This window comes from Equus przewalskii, chromosome 1 (genome assembly GCF_037783145.1).
Source record: "Equus przewalskii isolate Varuska chromosome 1, EquPr2, whole genome shotgun sequence".
Classification (NCBI taxonomy): Eukaryota; Metazoa; Chordata; class Mammalia; order Perissodactyla; family Equidae; genus Equus; species Equus przewalskii.
The window spans coordinates 5,411,480-5,436,801 of NC_091831.1; the positions used below are offsets into that span (position 1 = coordinate 5,411,480).

General features: G+C 50.2%; 1 protein-coding gene across 19 annotated transcripts in view; it reads right to left on the reverse strand.

Annotated features, from left to right (window-relative positions):
* PTPRE (protein tyrosine phosphatase receptor type E) overlaps positions 1-25,322 on the reverse strand; it is a 171,706-nt gene that overhangs the window by 28,104 nt on the left and 118,280 nt on the right. For 13 of the 19 annotated variants that reach the window (XM_070565995.1, XM_070565541.1, XM_070566044.1 and 10 more), the window contains 5 exons: positions 18,066-18,184; positions 10,521-10,620; positions 10,187-10,260; positions 8,353-8,489; positions 2,751-2,841 (listed from right to left, as the gene is read on the reverse strand). In XM_070565995.1, the coding sequence (XP_070422096.1) occupies positions 2,751-2,841; positions 8,353-8,489; positions 10,187-10,260; positions 10,521-10,620; positions 18,066-18,177 (514 nt within the window). In that variant the 5' untranslated portion in view covers positions 18,178-18,184. Of the gene's footprint in view, positions 1-2,750; positions 2,842-8,352; positions 8,490-10,186; positions 10,261-10,337; positions 10,497-10,520; positions 10,621-11,984; positions 12,221-18,065; positions 18,205-25,322 lie in introns of those variants that run through there. The other 6 variants (XM_070566090.1, XM_070565940.1, XM_070566290.1 and 3 more) reach the window with 3 other exon arrangements.

The following is a 25,322-nucleotide window of genomic DNA, read 5'->3' on the forward strand; positions in this document are numbered from 1 at the left end:
ATAATTTACACTTTGAGGACAGCTATAGAAAGCAGAGCGTAAAAAATAGCCTTCTGGGTAGATTTAGAATCTTGCAGTTTCTAAGAGCTTCCTGTCTTTTTATTTTAAAAAGTCACACTTCGCTTTCAAAACATTATTTCCTAAAATTATCAGCTGTTGGTGTTCTTCCAGAAAAGAGGATGCTCTCTTGCCACCGGCCACAGAGGCTTTCCATTGTCCAGCCTCTTGGACACACGGGGCGTCCTGACCTCTGTCCTCAGGGCTCCCTAGAGCCACATCCATGACTGGGCTGCCAGCCCAGGGGCGTCTCATCAATCTGGTAAATTTACAGCCAGTCTCGGCTGGGGAAGGTGAGCAGAGGCAACGAAGGCGCATGGGCTGCTGTGGACCCTAACCCCACCCTGAGTCCGAGCAGGGTCCTTCAGCCCAGGGGCGTGGGGAGCAGACCCAAGTGCCATCTACATGAGGTCCCATGATGCAGCCCACTCCCATCCTGGGCCCACAGTTGGGCTGCGGCATCTCTGGCCAATGGCTCGGTTTAATCAGACACGCCTCTCTTTCAGTCTGTGTCCTGCTGATGTCAAATGCCAGATGCCACCCAGGTGGCCACCCCGGGCGCATCCTGAGCATCTCCATTCCACCATTCTGTAAAACCCAACGTCCCACCAGTGTGAAATGCGTCACATCCTGGCAGAGTCCCCTGTCCCTGATGACGGCTGGCACCTCACTTGCCTCTGGCACAGTGCTCCTGGGCCAGGAGGGGCTGGGCAGGACCCTCACCATGGGGTAGAGGGAGAGAGAATTTATGGGGGAGGTTGGAAAGGCCTGTTCTGTATCCTGGAACAAGTTTGTACCTGGCAGAAAGGCCAGCTCACTTCCACAGCACAAGCCAGAGAACACGACTTGGAGAAGAAGTGCAGGAGGCTGGCCCTGCTGTTCCAGGCTGGTGACCCTCCAGGGAGGCAGTGCCCAACCTGGGCCATAACATCTGGGAGGAGGGGGGAGTGCAGGTAATTGCTACATCTGGTCATTAATTCTGCTGCCATGGAGTTTCCACCAAAAATACTCTTAGTTAACAATGTAAATATTACCTTTAAAGATAACAGGTTTAGTGATTAAGAGAGAAATGCAGGTAAGGAACACAGGAAAGTGCTTGGCACTGAGTAGGTCCTCAAAAAAACATTTGGCAGGTCAATGCATAAACTAATTAATTAAACTAATAATAGATGTTAATTTATAAATATCCTGATTTTTATTTGGTGCAAATTATTCCAAAGATTCCAAACCTCCTGCCATGGTTTTTTTTTCTTTTGAGCTACACAAGCCACCTACCTTGCGTCGTCCCTTTCTCTGATAACCCACAGGCAATCTGGCAGCAAATCCTCCAGGCTCGACCTTCCCAGTGTGTCCAGAATCTAACCGTGGTCCAAGCCACCCTTACGCTCAGCTGCATGACCACAGCAGCTTCCTGACCTGCCCCCTGCTCCTCCCTTGGTGCCTCTCCACATACGTGCTGGAGGAAAGATATGGGCTTCATTTCTCTAGTTTTAGTTGGATCACAGGCTCACAGTGGGCTCTGCAAAACCACATATACATCTCATGAATGCAGGCAAAATGGGAAAGAATTATTTCTATCGAGTGCTGAAAATCCAGAGACCACACAAATTGGCCAGTCTTCTCTTACTATGAGCAGATGGACTTGATTCTAATTCTAAAAATGCAACCGAGAGCTTACCTGCTGAGGCCCGCAGCACAGGAGGACCTGCCTGCCTGGGAGGGAGGCCTCGGGTTCAGGATTCAAACCTGAACTGAGTGGAGCCTTCCTAGGCTGCCATTCTGTCAGCCTGATGGGCAAAGCTGACAGGAAGGGTCAGGCTGGACGAAGGATGTCCAACCCTCCCTGGGCCAGATTTACAAAGGCAGCTTGGAACTCTGCAGGTTTGTCTTGGTGCCAGCAGGCTGTGAAAGCTGCCCCCAGGACATAGCCCATCCAGTGGTGCCCCTGGACAGATCTGTCTGTTCCCGGACCTCCCACCTCCCTGACCAGCCACCTCCCTGGCCTTGCCACCTCCCTGGCCTTGCCACCTCCCTGACCTGCCACCTCCCCGGCCTTGCCACCTCCCTGACCTGCCACCTCCCTGGTCTTGCCACCTCCCTGGCCTTGCCACCTCCCTGACCTGCCACCTCCCTGGCCTGCCATCTCCCTGGCCCTGCCACCTCCCTGGCGCCCATACTCCCCAGCCTATGGCCACCTTTAGCTGTTGGGGTTAACATCAGGTTGATTCTAAGCCTTCCTGCAAAGCTGCCAAAGCCCTGCAGGTTTTATTCTGTCATTTCTGTCCTTGGTCCCGGGGACTTGCTGCTGGTGGTCAAGAGAACTGAGTCTGAGACAGGGAGATGCCCAGGGCCACGAGCTGCCCTAGACCGAGGCTCAGGATTGGAACCAACAGGAGATGCCCTGCCAGCTGGTGCAGGCGGCACCCCTCTTGGCCCCCGGGCAGCCCAGGTCTCCACGGTGACACAGGCTTTGCCGCCAGACCCATGATAAAACAGGCTTTCCAAGCCCCACGTGGGGGCGGGTGCCTAGGCTCCCAGGGGCACCTGCTGAGCAGCTATGCAGCCACAGGTCCCTGATCTCCTCCGGGCACCGGAAGGCCATGCTGCCTGGACAGGCACAGTCACCGGGAGCTGCAAGGGAATGGCGAGTTTAGTCACAACACCACCCATCGTGCAAAAAAGGAAAATCTTACTGGGAAGGATGTTGGGATATCTGTTTTTTTCTCTGTTTTCTTCTTTATTGGCCTGTTCAAAAGTTCCTTGTATGTGTCCAGATGGCAGAGACTAGAAGAAAATGCAGAGTTAGCATTAAACGTGATGAATCCAAACGCAGCGTTTGTGTCAGCTTCCCTACTGAGCACAGGCATTAAGAAAACATGTCTCTGAGCAAACTACCTCCTGTCCATCGCCATCTCTGCCTCAGGTGCTGTGCCAGGCACCGGGCAGAGACCTGACGGAGACACAGACCCACCTTCCCTCAGGGCACCCTGTGTAGTGGGGTCAACTGAGATGGACAAAATGATGACCCCATAACTGGACCCTAAGCTGCATGAAGGCAGGGACTGGCCAGAGCATTGCCACCAAATCCCAGGGGGCCCAGTGGTCGTGGTCCAGAGCAGGCACTCCACAAATACGACAGAGCTCTGACAGGAGATGGGAGGAGCAAGGACACCTGTGGGAGGAGTTAGAAAGGGGGACTGTGACTTTGCGGGGGGATGAGGGAGAAAGGATCTTCACATGGTCCTCCCCTTGCTGCAGTCTCAAAGAGCGCTCTGTGGCCCAGCACAGGCATAGCTGGGGGGGGCGCTGAGAATGCAGACCCTTAGCCCCACCCCAGATCAGCAGAGCATTTACTGAGGTCCCCAGGGGACCTGCATGCACACTGAGTTTGAGAAGCACCTCAAGGACTCCTCCTTTTGTCTCGGATGAGGAAGTTGAAGCTCTGCTGGGACCCTATATCTGATGTGCGTCACAGTGGTCGTCAACTCAAGTGTCCTGACTTCTAGCTCTTTCCACCACTTGGAGACCCTCGATTCTTGTTGGCTCCAGCTGTCCTCCTGCGTTTGCTCACTGCTGGGACCCCCTCTGCGCTCAGGTGAGCTCCTCGCTGCACACAGTGGGAAAGAGCCTTTTGAACCCCAAGTCACATCCTTTAACATTCAACCTGACCATTGGCTGGACCGGGGGCCACCAGAATTCAAGTCAATAGTATTAATATTTATTGAGTGTGTATGATGTGCCAGGCACTGTGGGGGGAGCTGGGTCACCTGCTCGGCCTTCACAGCTCACCTATTATTAGGCGACACTAGGATCACCCGTTTTATAGATAAGGACACCGAACCCCCACTGGTTGCAAATTTGTCCACATTCACCTGGTTAGCAAGTGGTAGACACTGGGTGGGAACCCACAGCCTGGCCCGAGCTGGCACCTGGACCATGAGGAGGGTGCCCACTTCTTCCAGTGGGCAGAAAAGCAAGGGTCTCCGTGTGTGCCCTGTAAGTGCCCAGGAGACATGCACAGGCCTCGCAGTGCACCCTTGGGTCAAAGCCCAGGCCCTGGGCTTGGTCACGCCACAAGTCAGGCCCATCAGAGCAGCTGCCCACGGGTGCCCAGAGCTCCCATCCCGGGTGGGGGCACTGCTTCATCACAGACTCAGCCCCTGCCAACGGGTGCTCTCTTTCCTCTGCTTTGGGGCCACCAAACCCGATGGCCACAGGTAGAGGCCGGTGTGGAAGCTAGCCTGGTGGGCACCTTGGCAAGGCTGATGGGCAGTTCTCCACCAGACCAGCACCTCCTCCTCCTCAAGTTCTCCATTCTTCATTAGAGCTGTGTTAACACTGACCTTGAGCTAACCTAAACATGAAATTGGTGATAATATTATAGGGCCTTCTCTTTTTCCACGCTCAAAAGCTTTTTTAACCCCAGTCCTGAAAATAAAAATGAGGCATGATACAGTAATGGTGGATGCATGACCTCATGCATTTGTCAAAACCCAAAACCCATAGAATGTACAACACTGGAACTCTGACTCTGGGCTTGAGTTAGTAATAATGTATCAATATCGGTTCACCAGTTATAAAAAATGGAGCACATGAATGCTAATAATCCGGGAAACAGTGCACGGAGAGATGGGGTCTATGGAAACTCTGTGCTTTCTGCGTAACTTTTCCATAAACCTAAAGTTGCTCTAAAATAAAAAATAAAGTCTATTAAAAATAACAAATTTAAAAAACAAAACCCCGAGAAGCCCCACTCTTCCTTGGAAGGTGAGGTGCTGTGGTGTGGAGGGTGGCATGGCTGTAGGGGTCTGAGTATCGAGGATGGACCTGGCTCTGACACCTGCCTATTGCGTGGCCCCACCAGCTGCTCGAGATCTGGAATATGGAGATGGGGGGTCAATACCCAGCCCTGTGGGCTGCTCAGAGCGTTGCTCAGGATGAGGCCAGCAAAGTGCTCTGTGCATCAGACCTAGAGCCTATATGCAAGCACACAGAACAACTGGCTGCACGGAGCTGGCCCAGCACTTTCTCCTGCTGTCAATCTACCCGGGGACTCACACCTCTGAGCTGCTCAGGGCTAATGCGACAGCACCTGCGGAGGGTTCTGCTGTAGCTGGGTCACCCTGCAATGCCCCATGAGCCATGCATTTAATAAGTGGTAGATAAATACCCTGTGATTGGTTGTCTGATTACATAAATTGGCTGAAGAAGGTTTATTCTTTCGTCCGAGGTGAGATTTCATTTCAATGAGTGCACACGTGAGCCTCGCTCCCTTCCCTCCCCTCCTCGCTGTGCTGGGCAGGCAGCAGCAAAATTAGAAAAATAGACAAGGAGTCAGGGGTAGGCAGGTCCAGCAAGCTCCAGGGGCCGGTTCTGGTTTGTGTCTTGTGCTGGGACCTCTCCTGGTGACACCTCCTCTGTGGTTTTCTGCAACATTTATGACTGGGTTGGGTCCAGGTACTGGGCTTGAAGGAAACTGCCAGGACGGAGGCTGAGAAGATCTCGCTGGAGAGGGGATTTTTCCTTGCCCGAATGGCACTCACTGGCAGGGATTTAATCAGGGGCCTGGGAACGGACTCTGCTAAGACAGCGTTCTACCACTGCAGGGTGAAGACTGCGAAAAGGGACGTTCACAGAAGCCCTCCTGCAAATGTCGGCAGCTCCGGACGCCCCTTGTGCAGACACTGGGCTAAGCTGGGCACAGACCTCACCTCCTGCACATGTGATGACAATCTATTGGGGCGGGGAGTGCCCTCACTTCACAGATGAGGAAACTGAGGCAGAGTTAAGTTGCCCGAGCCCTCCAGGCTGGCGGCGTGGACCTGGGACAGGCACTCAGGCAGGCTGCCTCCCGCATTCATGCCTTGATCATCAGACCGCAGCACCAAACCCTCTTTATCCTTATCAAGTTCACCTCAGCTTTGATTGGCAACACACAAATGTCCACGCTCACTTGGATCGACTACTTTGAGACCCATCTGTCTCCCTGTCACAGTTTCTGGGAGAGTTGCTCAGGGCAGTGGGCAAGAAAAGAGAAAGAAGAGGAGTGAGGGCCCATCTCAAGTGTGTCCATCTTTGGAGCCAAGAATGGGCTGGTCCTGGCAGCTCCAATGCTCTTAGAATAGGGATGCCCCACAGAGGTGACTTGGGACACAGCTGCCCCTTGCTTGAGAGAGAAACAAACTGGGGTCCAGAAAGTAACAAGCAGCTTGCCTACCATGCCGCGGAGCCAGGACCAGGCTCCATGCTGCTAGATTGGAGACCACTGCTCTCCATCACGCCATACCTCTACCCACCCTTCATGGAGCCAAGGGACTCCAGTGGGCAGCTGGGAAGGCAGGGCACGGCGAGGGGAATGAGGCACTTGTTCTGGGTGCAAAATTGAAAGGGGTACTCCAAAACTCAGGAGTCAAGATAAAATACTATTTGAACGCCACATTAAAAAATAATCAGAATTAATGCAAAAAATCCATGATGACCAAAATCTCAAACTTAGGACCCGTAACAGTATGGTGAGAAGCCATGTTGGAGCCTGAGGCAAGCGGAAAACTCAGTCATAGTGATCTTATCTTTATTTGTCATTGTGCATGGACTTCTTGCGTTCATTTTGATATTTTTAAATGTTGCATCAAAGTATTATTTACCCTGACGACTGAGTGTTTTGGTGTCCCCTTAAATTTTGCACCTGAGGCCAGCGCCTCACCTAGCTGACCCCACTCCTGGCCCTGCTCCCTCGGAGCTGCCCTCACTTTTGACATGGCAACAGAGCCAGCAGTTCCAACTTGGAGCTCCACTCTTCTCCACATGGAGAAACACAAGTGCAAAGTGAAATAGGACAAGAGGGAGGGGAAAATGTCTTGTCACTGAAAACCTGGATAGCTATTTTGAAAATGGAGAATTAGTTTCCCTTGTCAGGCTGAGAGATTGCAAAACAATACTGCTTGGAGCTGTCTTTCAATATGACCTAATTTCTCAAAAAAGGGGACACATTTGGAAACAATTAAAAGGCAGCTAGATAAAGGCAGACAAGACTTGTGCTAAAAAAAAAAAAAAACAAAAAAGCAAAGTACAGTTGAAATGCGCCATCACCCTCCGTGCCCTCACAGGTTTTGTTTCTGTGCAAAAAGTTATGTCTGCAGCAGAATTCACACCATCTTTAGATACAACAATTGCACAACACGTTGCTATTGACAAAGTCCACTGTCTGAGCCTCACTTTTGAGCTGTAAAGTCATTAAGACAGGCCCCCTCCCCAGCCCCTTTCACAGAAGCTGGAGGCCAGCTTTCAGGGGACTGACTGACGTGCCAGGGCCAGGGCGCAACAGGCAGGGCAGGACTAGTCAGCTGTCCCGCGGGAAACCGTCCTCTCCAAACTCAAGACTCGGCACAGTGCTGTGTACAAAATGAGGAAGATGCATAAAATAAACTCAAAACACCATCAGGGAGAAACACTGAACAGCAAAATCCAAGACAACACTTTCCAGTGTCTGTCTGTTTGCCTCCCTACCCATCCATAAATCTGTTTGTCTGTCTGTCTATCCATCTATCGGGTTCACAATTCATAGGACATTAAGTTAAAAATTAACACAAGGGAGGTGTCATTAACATAGATTTGCATGTTTTCTCGAGAGTTAAGAGAATCACTTTGCTCCCATGGGGACCATCCCAGTTGGTTAAATCCGTCTTAGCTGCTGCCGTTGCTAAATTCAGGGAGGTAATGCATCCAAAACAGCAGGAGCAGGATTAAAACCAGCAGAGACTCGCGCTTACGCTGACCCAGCAGACACCAAGGGCCGTCAGAAGCAGACCTGCTGTCCCTCAAGGTGTCCCCGCAACCGTTTAATTGCTGTTGTGATGGTGATTCAGAAGAGGGACATTTCTCCCTGCAGTGAGATGCTCCAGCTCTCAGAAGCCTAGAAATGGATGGTTTGGGGTTCCATTGCTTTCAACGAGAAATTGTCACGCTGTGGTCTGCTCAGGCCCTGGTCTTCCTTCTTACTGAGATGACAGATGACAGTGTTTCTGTCACCCTTGACTTTAGAACATGGCACCCAGTGTGTCCGAGTGGGAAGAAGCCTTTGGGAACATCAGACTCAACCGTCTCATGAGTGACCAATGAGTGTTAGTGAAGGTGCATTGCGGTGGAAACCAGGTGTCCTCGGACCCCCATTTTTGGGACAGTGCGCTGACACAAGAGTTCTAAATCTTTGGGATAACTTATCCTGAAACATATAACATTATGTTTCCCAATTCTCTACCACATGACATGAAGACGAAGGGGGTCCCCCCAACTCACATTGAACTCCTCGCGGAACCTCTTGCAGTCATCGGCCGAGCGGACGCGGATCTCCTCCTCCAGGTGCCCCACGGGGATGGGAAAGTACTTCTTGGGCCCGGAGGGGGACCTGCTGAGAAGCATGACTCTTTGCTGCTCTGTGAGATCAAAAGAAACATGGGGGCCGTTTGGTCATATTCCATGATGGGTGATTCGTTAACCAGACTGACAACATTTCTGGAGAAATGACACAGCTGGAGTCGGGGATACTCCTCTCAGATACTGTAGCCTGGAGCCAAAGGGCCCTGAGCAACTGAATGAAAAGATCTGTGTCCTATAACACACCCACTTCATTGTAAGTGATGGGCATCCCTCTGGCTGTGTTACCTGCTCTTGCCAACCACAGATGCCTCATCTTCCCAGCTCGCCCACCCCCCACCCGCCGCTCCTTCCCTCCGGCCCGGCCCCTGCTCCTTAAGAGATTCAGGCAGCTTCCCACTCCAGCTGTTTCCAGCTTTGGAAAGAGAGAAGAGTAATTATAGGCTTCTGGGTGCAAGTTGGAAACAGACTGGGAATCAATTAGGATATGAGTCTCCCTCAGCCTGTCTTCTTTGTAACAAATAGTCCTGGTTACTCAAACCCCATAAGGCCCAAGAGAAATAAGTGAAATCATCCTCAGTTTTTTTGGGGGGAAGTCGGGGGAGGCAAGGAAACGTTGAACAGGAGAAGGGTGGGCTGCAAGGGAGTTCCTGGACAAATGGCTTCCACAAATTCAGAGTGAAAAAAAAAAAAGAAATCACTCGCACGTGCTTCTCTTCCTGGGGAACAAGCTGATATTCTTGACAAGGTCAACATGATAACTTTGCTGTCACACTCGCGAAAGGGCCGGTCCCCACCTGCAGAGCTGCTCTGCCAAGAGCTCCCTGCAGGGCTTACTCCTCCAGGAGACAGAGCGTCAGAAGAGCATGGCTGGGCCTCACCCCTCACGGGCCACACCCTCTTCCCTCCCATTCAGGCTGTGGAAATGTGCAGGGCGGGACAGGGGGCCTGGAAGGTGGCGCTGGAAGCCACATGATCGTCCAGAAGGGTCCCCAGTCCCCCAAGCACTGCCAAACTGCTGTCCACAGGCTCGGTCCTCCGTGTGACTCATATTCATTCTATTATTTCAGGGTCGGTTTTGCAATTCTGCCTGAAGTCTGACAGCACTGTTAATTCCCCCAAACCATGGCACAATTAGGTAGCGAGCTGACTAGAGGAAGCCGTAGTCACTGGTGTGAACAAACATTTTAAAAGCCTCTGCTTCACACACCTTTCTCGGCCATCTCGACGTGAGGAAAGAAAACCAATGGCTTTGTAAGTATCATTTACAAGTTAGTAACTGAACTTAGAACCTAAAAGAAAGGTTGGAAATGCCCCCAACTGACTCAGATCCTCCCTAAATACCGAACATGTGAGCAGATGGAGTCTCCTCTCAGCTCGACCGTAAAACGGTGCGATTCCAGGGCCCCTGGGGAGCACTTCAGGCTACGAACCAGACTGTCTCCCATTAGAATGATTTTAAGGACTTACTGAAAGCTGTTATGTCAAAACCCTGTAGAAACGACAGGATATGAACAGTGTCTCCAAAAAGCCACAAACTGAAAGGTCTCAAGCATCTGTTTCACATCAGAGAGCAAATGAGAAAAGTTTTGATAGGGTGATATTCTACGGTTATAAACGACAGCATTACACCAGGTAAAACGAGATGGAAGCCCCGACACTGGATTTCCTGAACACTGAGATGCTAAAGGAGGACAGCCCAGTGTGAGTGAGGAGAGAACACAGCCTCCCAGCCTCCGCCCCGAGGCTTCTGTACCTTGTTCTTCCAGGATCCCGTTGGGCATCTTCTTGTCGTTGGCGCTGACCACCGCTTTCCTCTGCTTCCTGAACCTTAGAGACACGGACCCATTAGGTTTCAGCAGAGGGAGGTTTCCAAGAGCCCAGAGCCCCTGGACCACCATACCCACCAGGTGAGCCGGGAGAAGCTACTCCTGTTGCTCATGGCTGAGCCGTGCTGACCGCCTGCCGCCTGCAGCCCCGCCACCCGCCGCCCTCTGCCGCCCCAGCCTACACCCCGAAGTCACAGCCTCGTGGGTGCTCATTTCCTCATTCGAGCCGGTCGGGGCAAGTCAGCGGGCGGACACTCCTACCTGAAGAAGTAGGCGGCTAGGAGCAGAAAGAGCAGGAAGAGCAGCAGCGGCAGCAGCAGCCAGGCCAGCAGGGGCTGGGGTGCCCTAGGGTCCGGAGGGCCTGGGGGGCAGAAGCGGGTCCCCGTCAGGACACGAGGCACGAGGCAAGGACTTGAGGGTGGGGCAAGTGGTGTCTTGGCAAGGAAAGGTTCCCAGCACCAGACTGCACTTTACAGTTGACAAATTAGTTCCCCTTCCAGCCTGTCAGCCCTTCTTCCCACACGCCGGAACCTCACTTTACAGTTTGCAAAGTCACTCCTTCATCAGCCCTTCTTCCCTGACTTGTCCGAGGTCCCCGGGCCAGGGGCAGTGAAGGCACCACGGGGAGTCCCCCAGACCCTCGCGTGGCCTGCTTCCCGGGTCCCAGGGTGCCTGCCTCCGCCCAAATGGGGAAGTGGAGGTACAGACCCCGCTGCTGCTCTGTCCCAGGACCAGTGAGGGGAGCTCCCAGGGCCCCGGGCTGGGGTGAGGCCGGCAGTCACTCCGGATCCCACCCGCCCAGAGGAAAGCTGGCCCTCAGGCCCCTGCCTCACTCTTCTTTCATCTGTCCTTCTTACCTGCGGGGTTGACCTTCCTCAACCTGAAGGTGCCACATTCCTGGACCCAGCACAGCCCCCTTGTGGTTGCCCAGGACCTGCTCCATAAGCCCAAATTCCAAGGGGCTCTGGTGGCCTGGCAGCCACCCTCAGACCCCACTCCCTCCCCCCATGTTCTGACTTAACTCCTGCCTCCCCATACTGCCATGCTGCCCTGTCCTCGCCAAATTGCCCTCGCTCCCCAAGGAGTACTTCAAAGGCCTCCTCCTCCATGAAGCCTACTGGGCTCCCCTGCTGTGCATCCCAGAGGGGCTCTATATGTGAAGCACAGATGTGCTCTCCTGAAGCGAATGGGCCCTCCGGGTGACCACCTTCTTTCCAGTTCAGTGGAAGCCCCTCAAAAGCAACCACTGGGCTTTCATTGCTTTGAGTTCACTGAGCACAGCCTCGGCCCCTGAGCCCAGTGGGGGCTCTGCAGCCCTGCAGTCTCCCTCACACCCCTTCCCCATATATTCTAAAAGTTGCAACCTCCATCTCACCCCCTAGGATATAATCTCCCCGGGAGCAGGTCATCCCTGTACCTACCAGGCCTCGCATTGACTCTGGCGCTCTGTAAGCGGTCAAGCATACATTTCTACTAAATGAGGAAATTTTACCCACTCGAGCGACTATTAGATATAGCAGTGTACTGAGGGACAGTTGATCTGTGATGAGGAGGTAGCTCTGCCACTGTAAACCTGGCCAATCTACAAAACACCCTCGTTCCATGCTGCACAGTGCCTCCCCCACCTGGCTAGTGATGTTCACATGCCAAGTTGTAGTGTGAGGCCAGGGTGACACAGGCTGAGCCACTAGGAGCGTCTGCCCCAGTCCTTCCATGGGACCTCACCTGCTGCAGAGCTTGCCTGGGGAGCCAACCTGGCCTGAGGCTTCCACACCTGCCGCTCCACGGAGTACCCCTCCCCCTCTGCCAGGACCTTGAAGCAAACTCAAGCCCAGGCTGATGGAGGAGACGCTTGACACCAAGGGGCAGAGCTGGGCCCAGCCCTGGAGGGGGCCTGGGTGCTCCACACCCTGGACTGGGCTCCATCCCTTCCTGGCCAAATGCAGCCACAGAGCGTGGGTGGGTGCTCTTCGCCTCTCCCAGGGCGTGGCCACTGTGGAGTTCCCACTTCTGCATTTGCACAGAGGTCAGGCTGCCTGACTCAACTTCATCTTTGGCAGTGACTGACTGGCCAGCTCGTGGGTCCAAGGGTTGGGTGGATCTGGCTGGGGGTGTGGGCCTGCCCTGGATCTTTGGGGAGCACCTACACCACTGACATCCCATCCTTGGGGGCCTTGCCAGAGGGGTCCAGGGTCCAGCCTCCACGCTCATGCTGCCCGAATACGGCTGCCGTTATGGACATGGATGATTCCATAGCACGCCCTTGAGGACCAGGGCTGAAATGGCCCAGGGCCCCAGAGAGGGCTGTGCACATGGGCAAAGTGAGAGAGCACAGGGGCAAATGGGCTCCCCTGCTGGGGCTTCCTGCCATTCGTCAGCAGCTGCCTCTGCTTTGGAGGGCAGAGGTCAGATGGGAACACCCAGGGGCCAGCAGGCCGAGTAGCAGCCTGGGGAAGTGGAGAGTACACACCCTGTCTCTGAGGCATAGCCTCTCAGCCTCAGCCCACCGGGCCGAGCGGAAGATGGGCCCAGAGTGCCCAGTTCTTCCAAGTTTCCAGAAGAAGTCCACATTTTTGTGTAAAAATTATCTGAGTTTTAAATATTGGTAAGTAATTCAACCTAAATACAATTTTGAAAAACACTGTGGGCCAGAAAGAACCCCTGCGGGCTGGGCTTTGTGCCCTGGGCACCGAGGTGCTCTGCACAGGAATCAGGGTGACAACTGAGAGGAAATCCCGGCATCACTTTCTGTTTTCACTTCATGTGGATAGGCTCAGACTGGGCGGAGCAGAGGCTCAGGGTGGGAGGAGCCGAGGGGAGCCTCTCCTGGCTGTCAGTGCTCAGAAGGTCAACTGGGAGCAGGCTTCTGCCCAAATTCCACCCAGCTGATGCCCCAAGTCAAGGGTGTGTGGATGTTCATGCAAACTGTGTGCACATGCACACCTGGGAAGCATGCGTATACATGTGCACGTCTGCGTACATGGAATCTGGTCCTGGAGATGGAAAGTCACAGGCTTGAGTGTGAGTTTCAAGCTTAAGCCGTGCATCTGCACACCTAAACCTGGGCAGATGCCTGCCATGCTGGAAGGCCCTGCGAGGCAGGTGGGGGCAGCAGGTGGGTGGGGAGGGCCCCTAGGTTCCTGCCTCCACCCTAGAGAGCTGTGTGTGAGGCCCTGCTGAAGTGACCCCTCTCTGGGTTCCTCCCCCACTTATAGTAAGGGCTCTGGACAACGGCCCTCCAATGAGGACATGCTCTGCCTTGGAGGTCCACGGGAGAGGAAACAGTTGGGGTGGGGTGGGAGAGGAGAAGAGGGAAGGAAAGAAGGTGGGGGAACAGTGAGATGAGCTGTGTTCTGGGGGGCCCCCGCAGTCCCCAGAGGACCCAGCTGCTCATGGGCAGAGGGGGCTGGACCAGTGAGTTCTATCTCTGTGTGCTCCTGTGCTCTCTCTCCCCTCTGCCTTGTACGTTGTGTTGGGTTCTAGGCTATTCGAGCAACACAGGGATCCAGGCCTGCTGCAACACGTTCAAACCAAACACAAAATAAACGAGTCCTCCCGTTCCCTTTCCCAGAGTCACACATGGTTACACTTTGGAATGGATCTTCCCTGACGTTTTCCTACACGTTGACATTCCTAAATCGACAGGCTGGGTAAGCAACAGGAGTCCCGCTCCTCTCTCATCGCATCTAAGACTCCACGGACTGTGGGACGCGCTGTTATTTTTATGAACCACTAAGGCAGAAAAAAGGGATGCTATTTGTAATTGTGGATACTATCAGTTTTAAGGCACCTAACGATATAGCAACGTTAAATCCGAAAAGGAACAAAAACAGACAAGACACCCCATCTGGGCAGCTCTGTGACTCGCCTGTCTCATCCAGTCTGCCATTTTGGAATTTCCCCATCAGCACACGTCACACTCTTCCTTTTGTTGAACCGCCGCTTAGACTTCCACTTTTTGGATAAACCAAGATTTGGATGGACATTTAGGTTGTTTCCAACTTTTTTGCTATTACCTACAAGTTTGCATCTTGTATCTCTCTTTGTGTATCTCGAAAGTGTTGCTGTAGGACAGCTCCTGGAAGTGGACCTTCTGCCTCAGTGTGCACACATACGAAATTGCCATAGAAACTGCCAAAACGCCACCTCGGCATTCCCAGTGTCCACGCTCACCTAGAGTGTGTGACAGAGCCTTTTCTCCTGGACAGCAACAACCCTTGTGAGGTCTGTCCATCTGATAAGCAAAATAATACCATTTCAACTTGCATTTCCCTCATTTCTAGAGAGTGAAGCATCTTTTCCTGATTAGTGAAACATAATTAATTAGATATTTGTATTTTGCCTGGTCATATTCTTTACCATTTTCACAGTGTGTGGTGTTTTTCTAATTAATTTTCAGGAATCCTTCATATAACACGGACAATAACAATAAAATTTTGCTGTACAATTTGTAAATATTTCCCTTCAACTCCTTGTGTAAAAGAACGGCTTTTGATGATTATTAGCACGTGCTGTTCAATGAGCAAACGAAATGATTTCCGGTTATTCTGGCCCACTACAGCAGTGTACTGTTACCACAAACGATACTTCAGCCTACTTTCTGGAAACAGACGAAGCTTCAGAGGGCACTTCACAGGGCTAGGTTCCCCTCCAGAATTCTAGGCCCACGGAGCCTGGCTATACCGCATAACTGAGGCCTTGAAGTGGGGCCGGCCTGTGTTTCCTTCTCTGTCATGTGACCAGGTGCAGCTGCTACGCTGCAAGGAGGTGGGAGTTTCACATGTGTGCTGGTGGGTGTGAGATCACACAAGAGCCCCTCTTTCTGAAAGGAGCACCTGACCTCACAGCAATGTTATCACTTCATGTTCAAGGAGCTGAAAAGGCCCGGGGGGGAGGGGGTCACCCTGACGGGCCCACGGGGCCATCTGCAGAGCTCCAGCACTTCTTCCCTACTTTTGGGCCAATGATGCTCTGCCTGGTTGAATGTTTTTGTTAAACGTCCCCACAGATGTTGGGCATCAGGCTAGCAGAGGCCAGCTCCTCTCTGCCTGGCACAGGGAGGTACCATCCTCAGGCTCCCAGGCTGCAGCATACTGCAACAACCCAGCACCCAGAGGGCCTGCTGGGAATGAGGCAGCAGGACGAATGCAGTTTCTGTTTGCTGGGGGCTCCTGTCTTTCCTTCTTTCTTGTTTTCTTGCTGAGGAAAATTGGCCCTGAGCTAACATCTGTGCTAGTCCTCCTCCATTTTATACGTGGATCACCACCACAGCATAGCTGACGAGTGGTGTAGGTCCACACCCAGGATCCGAACCTGGGAACCTGGGCCGCTGAAATGGAGTGTGCTGAACTTAACCACTACATCATGGGGCCGGCCCCTCCTGTCTTTCTTTTGTTGTGGTTTCTGGATTTCTCCAGGTTTCAACGTGAGGAGATGCTGTTCACTGCAAAGACGAGCAGGCATCTAGAACGGCTCCCCTTGCTTGAGGGCTCACGTCAGGGACGGAGCTTCATCGGGGGGGGGGCCACAGGTACATGTAGAGGGCGCTTGTTCAGAGTTAGGAAATCACATGAAGTTCTTGAGCTGGGTAGAGATTGAACCCCTGACCCCATGCCGAATGGTACCAAGTCTAATCGCCTTGTCCAACATTTTTTCTGGAGGGAGGTTGAAGGGCTTTCACGAAGCCTTGTGATGACCAAGTCTGATGCTTAATTTCATGTGTCAACTTGACTGGGTCACAGAGTGCCCAGATATTTGGTCAAACATTATTCTGAGTGTTTCTATGAGGGTGCTGTTTGAATGAGATTCAACATTTAAATTGGTAGTCTGAGCAAAGCAGACTGCCCTCCTCGTTGTGGGTGGGCCTCACCCAGTCAGTTGAAGGCCTGAATAGAACAGAAAGGCTGAGCCTCCTGTAAGAGGGAACTCTTCCCGCCTGACTGCCTTCCAACTGGAACATTGCTCTTCCTGGCTCTACAGTAGCCTGCCAGCCTTTAGAGTCAAACTGGGACAGTGGCTCTGCAGATTTTGGACTCACTAGCCTACATAGTCATGTGAGCCAATTCCTCTTAATAAATATAAATATAGATATCAATATAAGTATCTATCTTATTGATTCTGTTCCTCTGGAGAACCCTGACCAATACACCAAGGGATCAGAGAAGTTCTTGGGTTTTATGTTTGGGCATCTTGGGGGATGGAGGGGAAGGGGGTGGAGCAGGTGTGTGGGGGCTGGCAACAGGCCCTGGTGTAGAGTGAGGGGACCAGCCCTTGCTGGTGACAGACTCCTGCTAACCCTGCCATGGGAAGGAGCCGGCAGCCACAGACCAGCCAGGAAGTCGACCATGGAGGCATCAACGTTGCCCAGGAAATCCATATCAACTCCGTGAGGACCCTGAACTCACCTACTTGGGCCTCTCTCTACACTGGGCACCTGTCCATGAGGGAGACACCGAGGGGGAACGGAAGAGCCAACTCTCTGGGTAATGAGAGATTGGCTGGTGACAGGCCTCCTGTGACACACTCTCCTCTAAACAGTAATGACCAATGTTGATGAGCCTTCCACACCCCAGGGAGGTTACTCCTCTAATCCTCACAGCATGTCAAAAAGTAGGTGCTATTACCACCTCCATCTACAAATGGAGATACTGAGGCACAAAGAGATTCAGTAACTTACTCAAGGTCACTCGGCCAATAAGTGGTGGAGCTAGAATTGAACGCTGGGGGTGTGAACCAGGAGCATTCGCTCTCGTTTCTTCTTCTCCTCTCCTCTTTGCTTCAACTTAGCAAGGTATTTATTTTATTAGGGTAAAATTCACATGTTATAAAACACACCTATTTTAAGCATACACTTGTCAATGATTTTTAGGAAATTCACAGAGCTGTGCAGCCATCACCACAATCCAGTTTTAGAACATTTCCATCAACCCAGTAAGATTGCTTCTGGCCTATCTGTGGTCACTCCACATCCACCCCCTGCTCAGCCCCGTCAACCACCAGCATCCTTCCTCCCCTCATGGATTTGCCTGTTCCAGGACTTTCACATAAAGAGAACCACACAGCAGGTGTCTTTTGTGTCCAGCTCCTTTCACTTGGCCTGTTCCCACGGTCCATGTATCAATGGATTCTCTTTCCTGTTCTCCTAACTTTCACAACGTAAAAGGTAAGAGAACAGAATGATGAACCCCCATGTATCTGCCACCCAACTTTCTCAACAGGACGAGGCCGACTGTGCCCATCTTTACCCCCCCACCTCCCGTCCCGCCACTTACTCTTTGCCAAGTCACTCCTAGACATCACATCATTTCACTCGTAAATACTTCAACACGCATCTCTAAAAGGTAAAGACTCATTTTTTTAAATAAATCTAACTCCTATACCAACATCTCACCTAAAAATATTAATAATAATTTCTAAATCTTGTCAACTGTCATGTCAGTGTTTCAACGTCCCCGACTGACTTATGACTTTGTTCAGGGCGGGTCTGAATAGACCCTGCACGATGGGGTCGGGATTGCTAACCCTCTGCTCTCCTGTCTCCCACCGAAACGGACCCCACCTCTCAGCATGGGGCTACGTCTGCTGCCTCCAGAAAGCTCAGCTTTGCTGGGGTGAAATGCCGAACACCTGGCTCTTCTAGCCAGCCTGTTTTTAGAGGCGTAAAACAGTAACAGTGCAGTGAGCCAGCCGACCCGGTGGCCAGCTCCCTCCGGAGCTGTTTCACCCTGGACGGTCCTGAGGGCTTGTGAGGAGGTCCGGGGGCAGGGGGCAGCGGTGAGGGCAGGCGAGGAGAGGCAACCGCCTTACCTGGGGTCGCGGAGGTCCAGTTGCTCTCGGCTGGGGTGGTCCCGTTGTCCTTGAGAGCCTTGGCGAGCGGCAAGCTAAAACCCGCCAGCAGGAGTGGACGGAAGGGCGCCATGGCGAACCTGGAAGAGGCAGGGACAGGCTCAGAGGACTCGCCTGCCACACGCCTGGGGCTGGCTGGCCCTCCACGGAGGCGGGAGAACCCTAGAGGACACAGGGTGGGTAGGGACGGGGTGGCGGTGGGTGCTCTAGGAGCATTGTTTGGTCATTCTGAGTTGGGGAGGTAGTTTTTGCACTACTGCCAGCCCAATTTATATTTACACTTGGAAAGTAATTTCACCTTAGAACAGGTTAGTACTCCCTGAACTAGCCCCAGGTTATGCGGGCTCCCACTGTTCAGGTTAATTTCCTTTCTGTTTGTTCGTCTGTTTTGGGCGGGAACAGGAGGTGAACAAGGACGTGGAGGTGCCTGGGAAGGATAGACTCTCAGAATACCACCAGATCTAGGACTCTGAGAGGCAGCTGCACAGACCCTCAAAGAGGCCTGTTGGCTATCACTTCAGGATTGCCACGGGACAATAACTCGTGGAATGTTGCATTGTGCCCACCGTGACTGGGTGTGGTATTTCTACTTTGCATCATGAAAGCTCAGAGAAGTATCAGGACCCTCAGGAAGAATCGCAGGCTCAGGAAGGAGTAGGTTAATCAGCCTGTGGTCACAGAGGTAGGGGATCTGAAGCGGGGTCCGCCCCCTCTGCACAGGGTCCACCTCCACCATCCCCCTGGCCACAGCCACAAGCCACACCCCTGCTCCTTGTTTTGAGCACAGGCCTCGACTGAGCTACAGGAAGAGCTCCTGACTGTCTCAGCCCAAGCCTTCTGCCTTTCTCACACCCTGGAGCCTGACGAATTGTTTTAAAGCCCAGCTCCATCCTCTCACCCCTGAGGTGTTACCAGGGATGCCAGGGCGGAGAGGAGCTAACCTAATGTCAGTGCCGCTCTGAGCCAAGCACCTGCCTGCTGCCTTCATGGATTGTCTCGTTTGACCTTCACAGCTCCAGCTGATGGCCCTGCATCTGATTCTGCTCCTGTCTGAACCCTCAGGCGAAGCAGAGGGAAGCTCCCTCCTCCAGGAGTCAGCCACGGTCAGCTCATCTCTGACAGCCGCTCGGGCACCTTGGGAATGGACGTAGTGTTTATCGGCAGACGGGTGGATGCACTGGGCAAACCAATTGCAACGGGGCTCAACCCAGAAGAAGGCCCTTCACCCAGGAGACCTCAGGTCCCCACCTGGTGCTCTGTTTTGCCAAAACACCTTACATTCTCAGGAAATGTGACAGTGACCGCTTGGTGGTGTAGAAACCCTTCCTAGAGAACTTAGTACAGGTGGGGGTGGACAGGTGGACCCACTGAGTGAGATCAGGTGGGGACAGCACAGACACGCAGTCAAGGTGTAGGGTCCCTCCCTCCTGCATGACCCCTCCGTTTCCCATCCACTGAACCCCGTCCATGCTCAGCCTGGGGGGGCCCATCCTCATAGACAGCACTTTCCTGCAAAACACCTCCCTCGGGGATATGAATGGACCGAGGCCAAGAAACACTGGTCCCTTGTAATTAGAGAAGAGCCTGAATGAGAGCAAAGAATCCTAATCATTTTTCAGCCATCACCACTATTAAAATGAAATCTTTAGGAGCACTTCATAATAATGAGCCCAGAACTCTGATAACCACAATCAATGCTTCCACTTCTTTCCTCTTTGTGTTTCTAAAATACACATTTTAGATAAAGTAAGCTGCACACAGGAAATAGCTCCTGTTCCATGAGCACCTACTATGTGCTAGTCCTTGATGTGGGTGTTACCCTCACAATAACCCCTCAAGGACTGAGAAACTGAGGCTCCATGAAGATAAGGAACTGGCTCACAGGCAGTTCAGAGGAAGTGGAGGGGCCACAATTTGAACCCAGGACCACTGAAGACAAAAGCCCTCAACCCCTGACAAGCAGCTCTGTATACACTGAATTAAAAAAAAACCCTGTTATTGAACACTGCTACAATGCTTTTAATATATCTGAGTAAATTGCAGAGTAATTGACTAGGAAGTATTAATTGGTTTAATACGACTCCAGACATTCAGAATTCCTAGTTGAAATATTTTTCTCATCACATGCATTAATTCAAAACTCCTCTTCTCCAAATGCTCAGTGAGCTAAGAGGAGACTGACGCCCTTGAGCCAGACAAAGGTCATCTCATCATGCCTCAAACACCATCAGGTCTCTAAGTGCCTCTGGGAGCAGTGGGTGATGTACCAAGTATGACCAGCAGAGGACACTAAACTTTGAAGAATTCAAACCCTACCTACCATCTAGAGTCCCCTTTTATTTATTTATTTATTTATTTATTTATTTTTGAGGAAGATTAGCCTTGAGCTAACACCTGCTGCCAATTTTCCTCTTTTTGCTGAGGAAGACGGGCCCTGAGCTAACATCCGTGCCCATCTTCCTCTATTTTATATGTGGGATGCCTGCCACAGCATGGCTTGCCAAGTGGTGCTAGGTCCGCACCCGGGATCCAAACCGGTGAACCCTGGGCCACTGAAGCGGAAGGTGTGAACTTAACCACTGCACCACCATGCTGGCCCCTAGAGTTCCCTTTAGTGCGGCATTTACATTGCAAAGCCAATGACAATGTGCCACTCCCTGGCCATTCACCCTCAAAGGGCTTGCACAAGCTATCTGATAAGCACAGGCATGAATCAGTACAAAAATAATGCTTGAAATACTAATTAAATCCATGTTGAATTTTAATGATTTGTATTTAATCAGCATTTGTTGCGCGCTTACTCACTGCTAAGTACTGTGGGGCATAAAATATGTGTGATCTCCAGAACTGAGATTATCAAAATAGTTTGTTTACAATAAAGCAGCCCTTGTTTTCACTCCCATAAAAGGTCAGTCAGCTATCAATTTAATTAGAAACCTTCTATTTCATTTGATACCTTTTTAATTCTCTTTGTTGAGCAACTATACTGGGACAGGCAGCCCATGAGATCCAGGAGATATAAAGATGAATGACGCAGTTCCACCCCTGCCTTAAAGCCCCTCCATGGAGCCAGAAGGACAAGTGGGAAAATAGCCACCCTAAGACCCTAGCTCTTGTGCTCTGGAGACATGTGGCCACAGACCCAGAGAAGGAAGGTAAGGACCAATGATTCACCCAGGAAGGTCACCAAGGCTTCCCAGAGACAAGGTGCTAAGCAGTGCATCCAGGACAGAAGGGTGGAGGGACAGAGGCTTGAAGGAGGCACACACATGACCTATTGTGCAGAGAGTGGGTGGTTTGGTCTGCTGGACCTCTGGTATGTGAAGGCAGCAGAAATGAGCAAAGATGGAAAGATCGGGGCCGAACTGAGAAGGCCCTCAAATGCCATGTTAAAAAGTTTCATTTTTCATCAATGACCAACATTATTAGAACCACTTGGGAACATTAAAAAATGATGCTGGAGTGATGTCAGCATCATGGCAGAGTGAGTTGTTCCCTTAGTCTCTCCCCCACTAAGTTACAACCAAATGGACATTCATTAACCAACAGAGGATTCCCTACAAAGCACAACAGGACATCTGAGAGATCCATGCAGCCATACATCTGCAGGTGGGGGTACTGGATCCACAGGAAGCAGTGGAAGGAATTGAGTGGATCCTTTCCCCCTCGCCAGTGGTAGTTATTTAGGTCACAGGTCCTCACAAAGCAGCCGCGTGTGACTGTAAGAGGAGGCAGGGGAGCAGGCAGACTTGTGTGCAAACACTTTTTGCTTTTGGAGTTGCAGCCCAGCCTGCAGAACACTCCACATCGAGTGGTGCAACTCAGTCACCATGGGGGCACCCCCACCAAGTGCAGCAGCCCAGGCAAACCACCCATGAGTGCAGAGTGGGCCCACGTGCATGAAAGAAAGCGCCTCTCCCCTCCTGCCAAGTGCACCAGCTCAGCCAGTCCCTGACCAAGGCAGCAGTTCCACACCAGAGTGCCTGCACATGCAAGTGGGACCTGCCAAGCAGCTGTGGTCAGTGGGCAAATGCAGATGAATCCTATTGGCACAACTTCCAGCAGACAAGGTGGGCTCAGAAAACACAGGTCTCAAGCCAGCCCTGATAGCCTAGTGGTTAAAGTTCTGCGCTCTCTGCTTTGGCGGTCCAGGTTTAGTTCCCAGGAGTGGAACCACACCATTTGTCTGTCAGTAGCCATGCTGTGGTGGCAGCTCACACAGAAGAATTAGAAGGACTATAACTAGAATATACAACTATGTACTGGGGCTTTGTGGAGGAAAAAAAACAGAGGGAGATTGGCAACAGACATTGGCTCAGGGTGAATCTTTAAACAAAAACACAGAAAACACAGCTCCTGCTCCCTCCCCCCAGAGGTGGCAGACGGCATCTGTGACCTAATACCATGACAAATGCCTCAGCAAAGGATCACTTCATCAAACACCGTGAAGAACGACATTAACACTTCAAGGTAGAAGGTAAATGACAAGTCTCCAGAAATAATCCTGAAGTCACAGAAATTTACAATCTAAATGACAGAGAATTCAAAATAGTTGTCATAAAGAAACTCAATGAGTTACAAGAAAACTCAGAAAGACAGTTCAATGAACTCAGGAATAAAATTAATGAGCAGAAGGAATATTTCATCAAAGAGATTGAAACTCTAAAAAAAAAAGCTAATGGAAATTCTGGAGATGAAGAACAAAATGAATGAGATAAAAAACAATCTACAAACCTTAAAAAACAGAGATGACATTATGGAGGACAGAATTAGTGATTTAGAGGACAGAAATATAGAAATGCTTCAGGTGGAGGAGGAGAGAGAACTAAGACTTAAAAAAAATGAAGAAATTCTTTGAGAAATATCTGACTCAATTAGGAAATGCAACATAAGGATTATAGGTATTCCAGAGGGAGAAGAGAGAGAGAGGAGCAGAGAGCTTGTTCAAAGAAAGAGTGGAGAACTTCCCAAACCTGGGGAAAGAATTGGACTTACAAGCACAAGAAGCCAATAGAACTCCTAATTACATCAATGCAAAAAGACCTTCTCCAAGGCATATAATGGTAAAACTTGCAAAAGTCCACGACAGAGAAAAAATATTAAGGGCAGCAAGGTAGAAGAGAATAACTTACAAATGAACCCCTATCAGGCTTTCAGTAGATTTCTCAGCAGACATCTCATAGGCTAGGAGAGATTGGAATGATATATTCAAAATACTGAAAGACAAAAACTTTCAGTCAAGAATACTCTATCCAGTGAAACTATCCTTCAAATACAATGGAGAAATAAAAGCTTTCCCAGATAAACAACAGCTAAGGGAGTTCATTGCCACTAGACCTCACTTACAAGAAATTGTCAGAGATGCCTTCATACCTGAAACAAAAAGGCAAAGGTTTACAAAGCCTTGAGTAAGGAGATAGACAGACAAAATCAGGAAATTGCAGCTCTATATCAGAACAGGTTAGCAAACACTTAATTATAACATAAAAGATAAAGGGAAGGAAAGCACCAAAAATAACTATAACCACTTCAATTTAGTCACAAACTCTCAACACAAAACAGAGTAATTTAGGACAACAATAACTTAGAAGGGGAAGAGGAAAGGGATGGAAGCTGCTTAGGCTAACAGAGATAAGAGGCTATCACAAAACAGAGTGTCTCATCTACGAGGTCTTTTACACAAAAGTCATAGTAACCACTAAATAAAAAATTAGAGCAGAGACACAAATCATAAATAAAGACAAAACTAAGAAAATCATCACAGAAAACCACCAAACTGAAATTGCAGTCAGAAATACAATGGAAGAGAAAAAATGGAAATACAGACAACCAGAAAACAAGAGATAAAATGTCAGTATTAAGCCTTCATATAGTAATAATCACTCTAAAAGTAAGTGGATTGAATTCTCTAATCAAAAGACACAGAGTGGCTGGCTGGATTAAAAAAAACAGGACCCAACAATATGGTGCCTCCAGGAAATACCTCAGCTCTAAAGACAAACACAGCCTCAGAGTGAAGGGATGGAAGATGATATTCCAAGCCAATGGCAAACAAAAGAAAGCAGGTGTTGCCATACTTATATCAGACAAAGCAGACTTCAAGATAAAAAAGGCAGTGAGAGACAAAGAGGGGCAGTATATAATGATAAAAGGGACATTCCATCAAGAGGACATAACACTTACGAATGTATATGCACCTAATATAGGAGCACCAAAGTATATAAAGCAACTATTAACAGACCCAAAGGGAGAACTTAACAGCAACACAGTAATAGTAGAGGACCTCAATACCCCGTTTACACCAATGGATAGATTATCCAGACAGAAAGTCAACAAGGAAGCAGTAGACTTAAATGAAAACCTAGTCCAGATGGGTGTAATAGACATAGAACATTCCATCCAAACACAGCAGAATACACTTTTTTCTCAAGTGCACATGGAAGATTCTCAAAGATAGACCATACGTTAGGAAACAAGGCAAGCCTCAATAAATTGAAGAAGATTGAAGTCATATCAAGAATCTTTTCCATCCACTATGCTATGAAAATAGAAATCGACTACAAGAAAAAGCTGAGAAAGCCACAAATATGTGGAAAATAAACAATATGCTACTGAACAACTACTGGATCAATGAAGAAATCAAAGGAGAAATAAAAAATAGCTAGAGACAAGTGAAAATGAAAATACATGATACCAACTCTTAGGAGATGCAGCAAAAGCAGTTCTAAGTGGGGAATCTAGAGCAAAACAGGCCCACCTCAACAAAAAAGAAAATCTCAAGTAAGTAATCTTAAACCACACCTAAGAGAACTAGAAAAAGAAGAACAAACAAAGCCCAAAGTCAGCAGAAGGAAGGACATAATAAACTTAGAGCAGAAATAAATGAAATAGAGACCAAAAAAAAAAAAAAAAAAAAAACCAAACAGTAGAAAGGATCAATGAAACTAAGAGTTGGTTCTTTGAGAAGATAAACAAAATTGACAAACCCTTAGCCAGACTCACTAAGATAAAAAGAGAAAAGGTGCAAATAAATAAAGTTAGAAATGAAAAGGAGAAATTACAATGGATACCACATAAATATAAAGGATTATAGGAGAATATTATGAAAAACTATATGCCAACAAATTGGGCAATCTAGAAGAAATGAATAAATTCTTAGACTCATACAACCTCCCAAAACTGAATCAAGAAGAAATAGAGAATTTGAACAGACCAGTC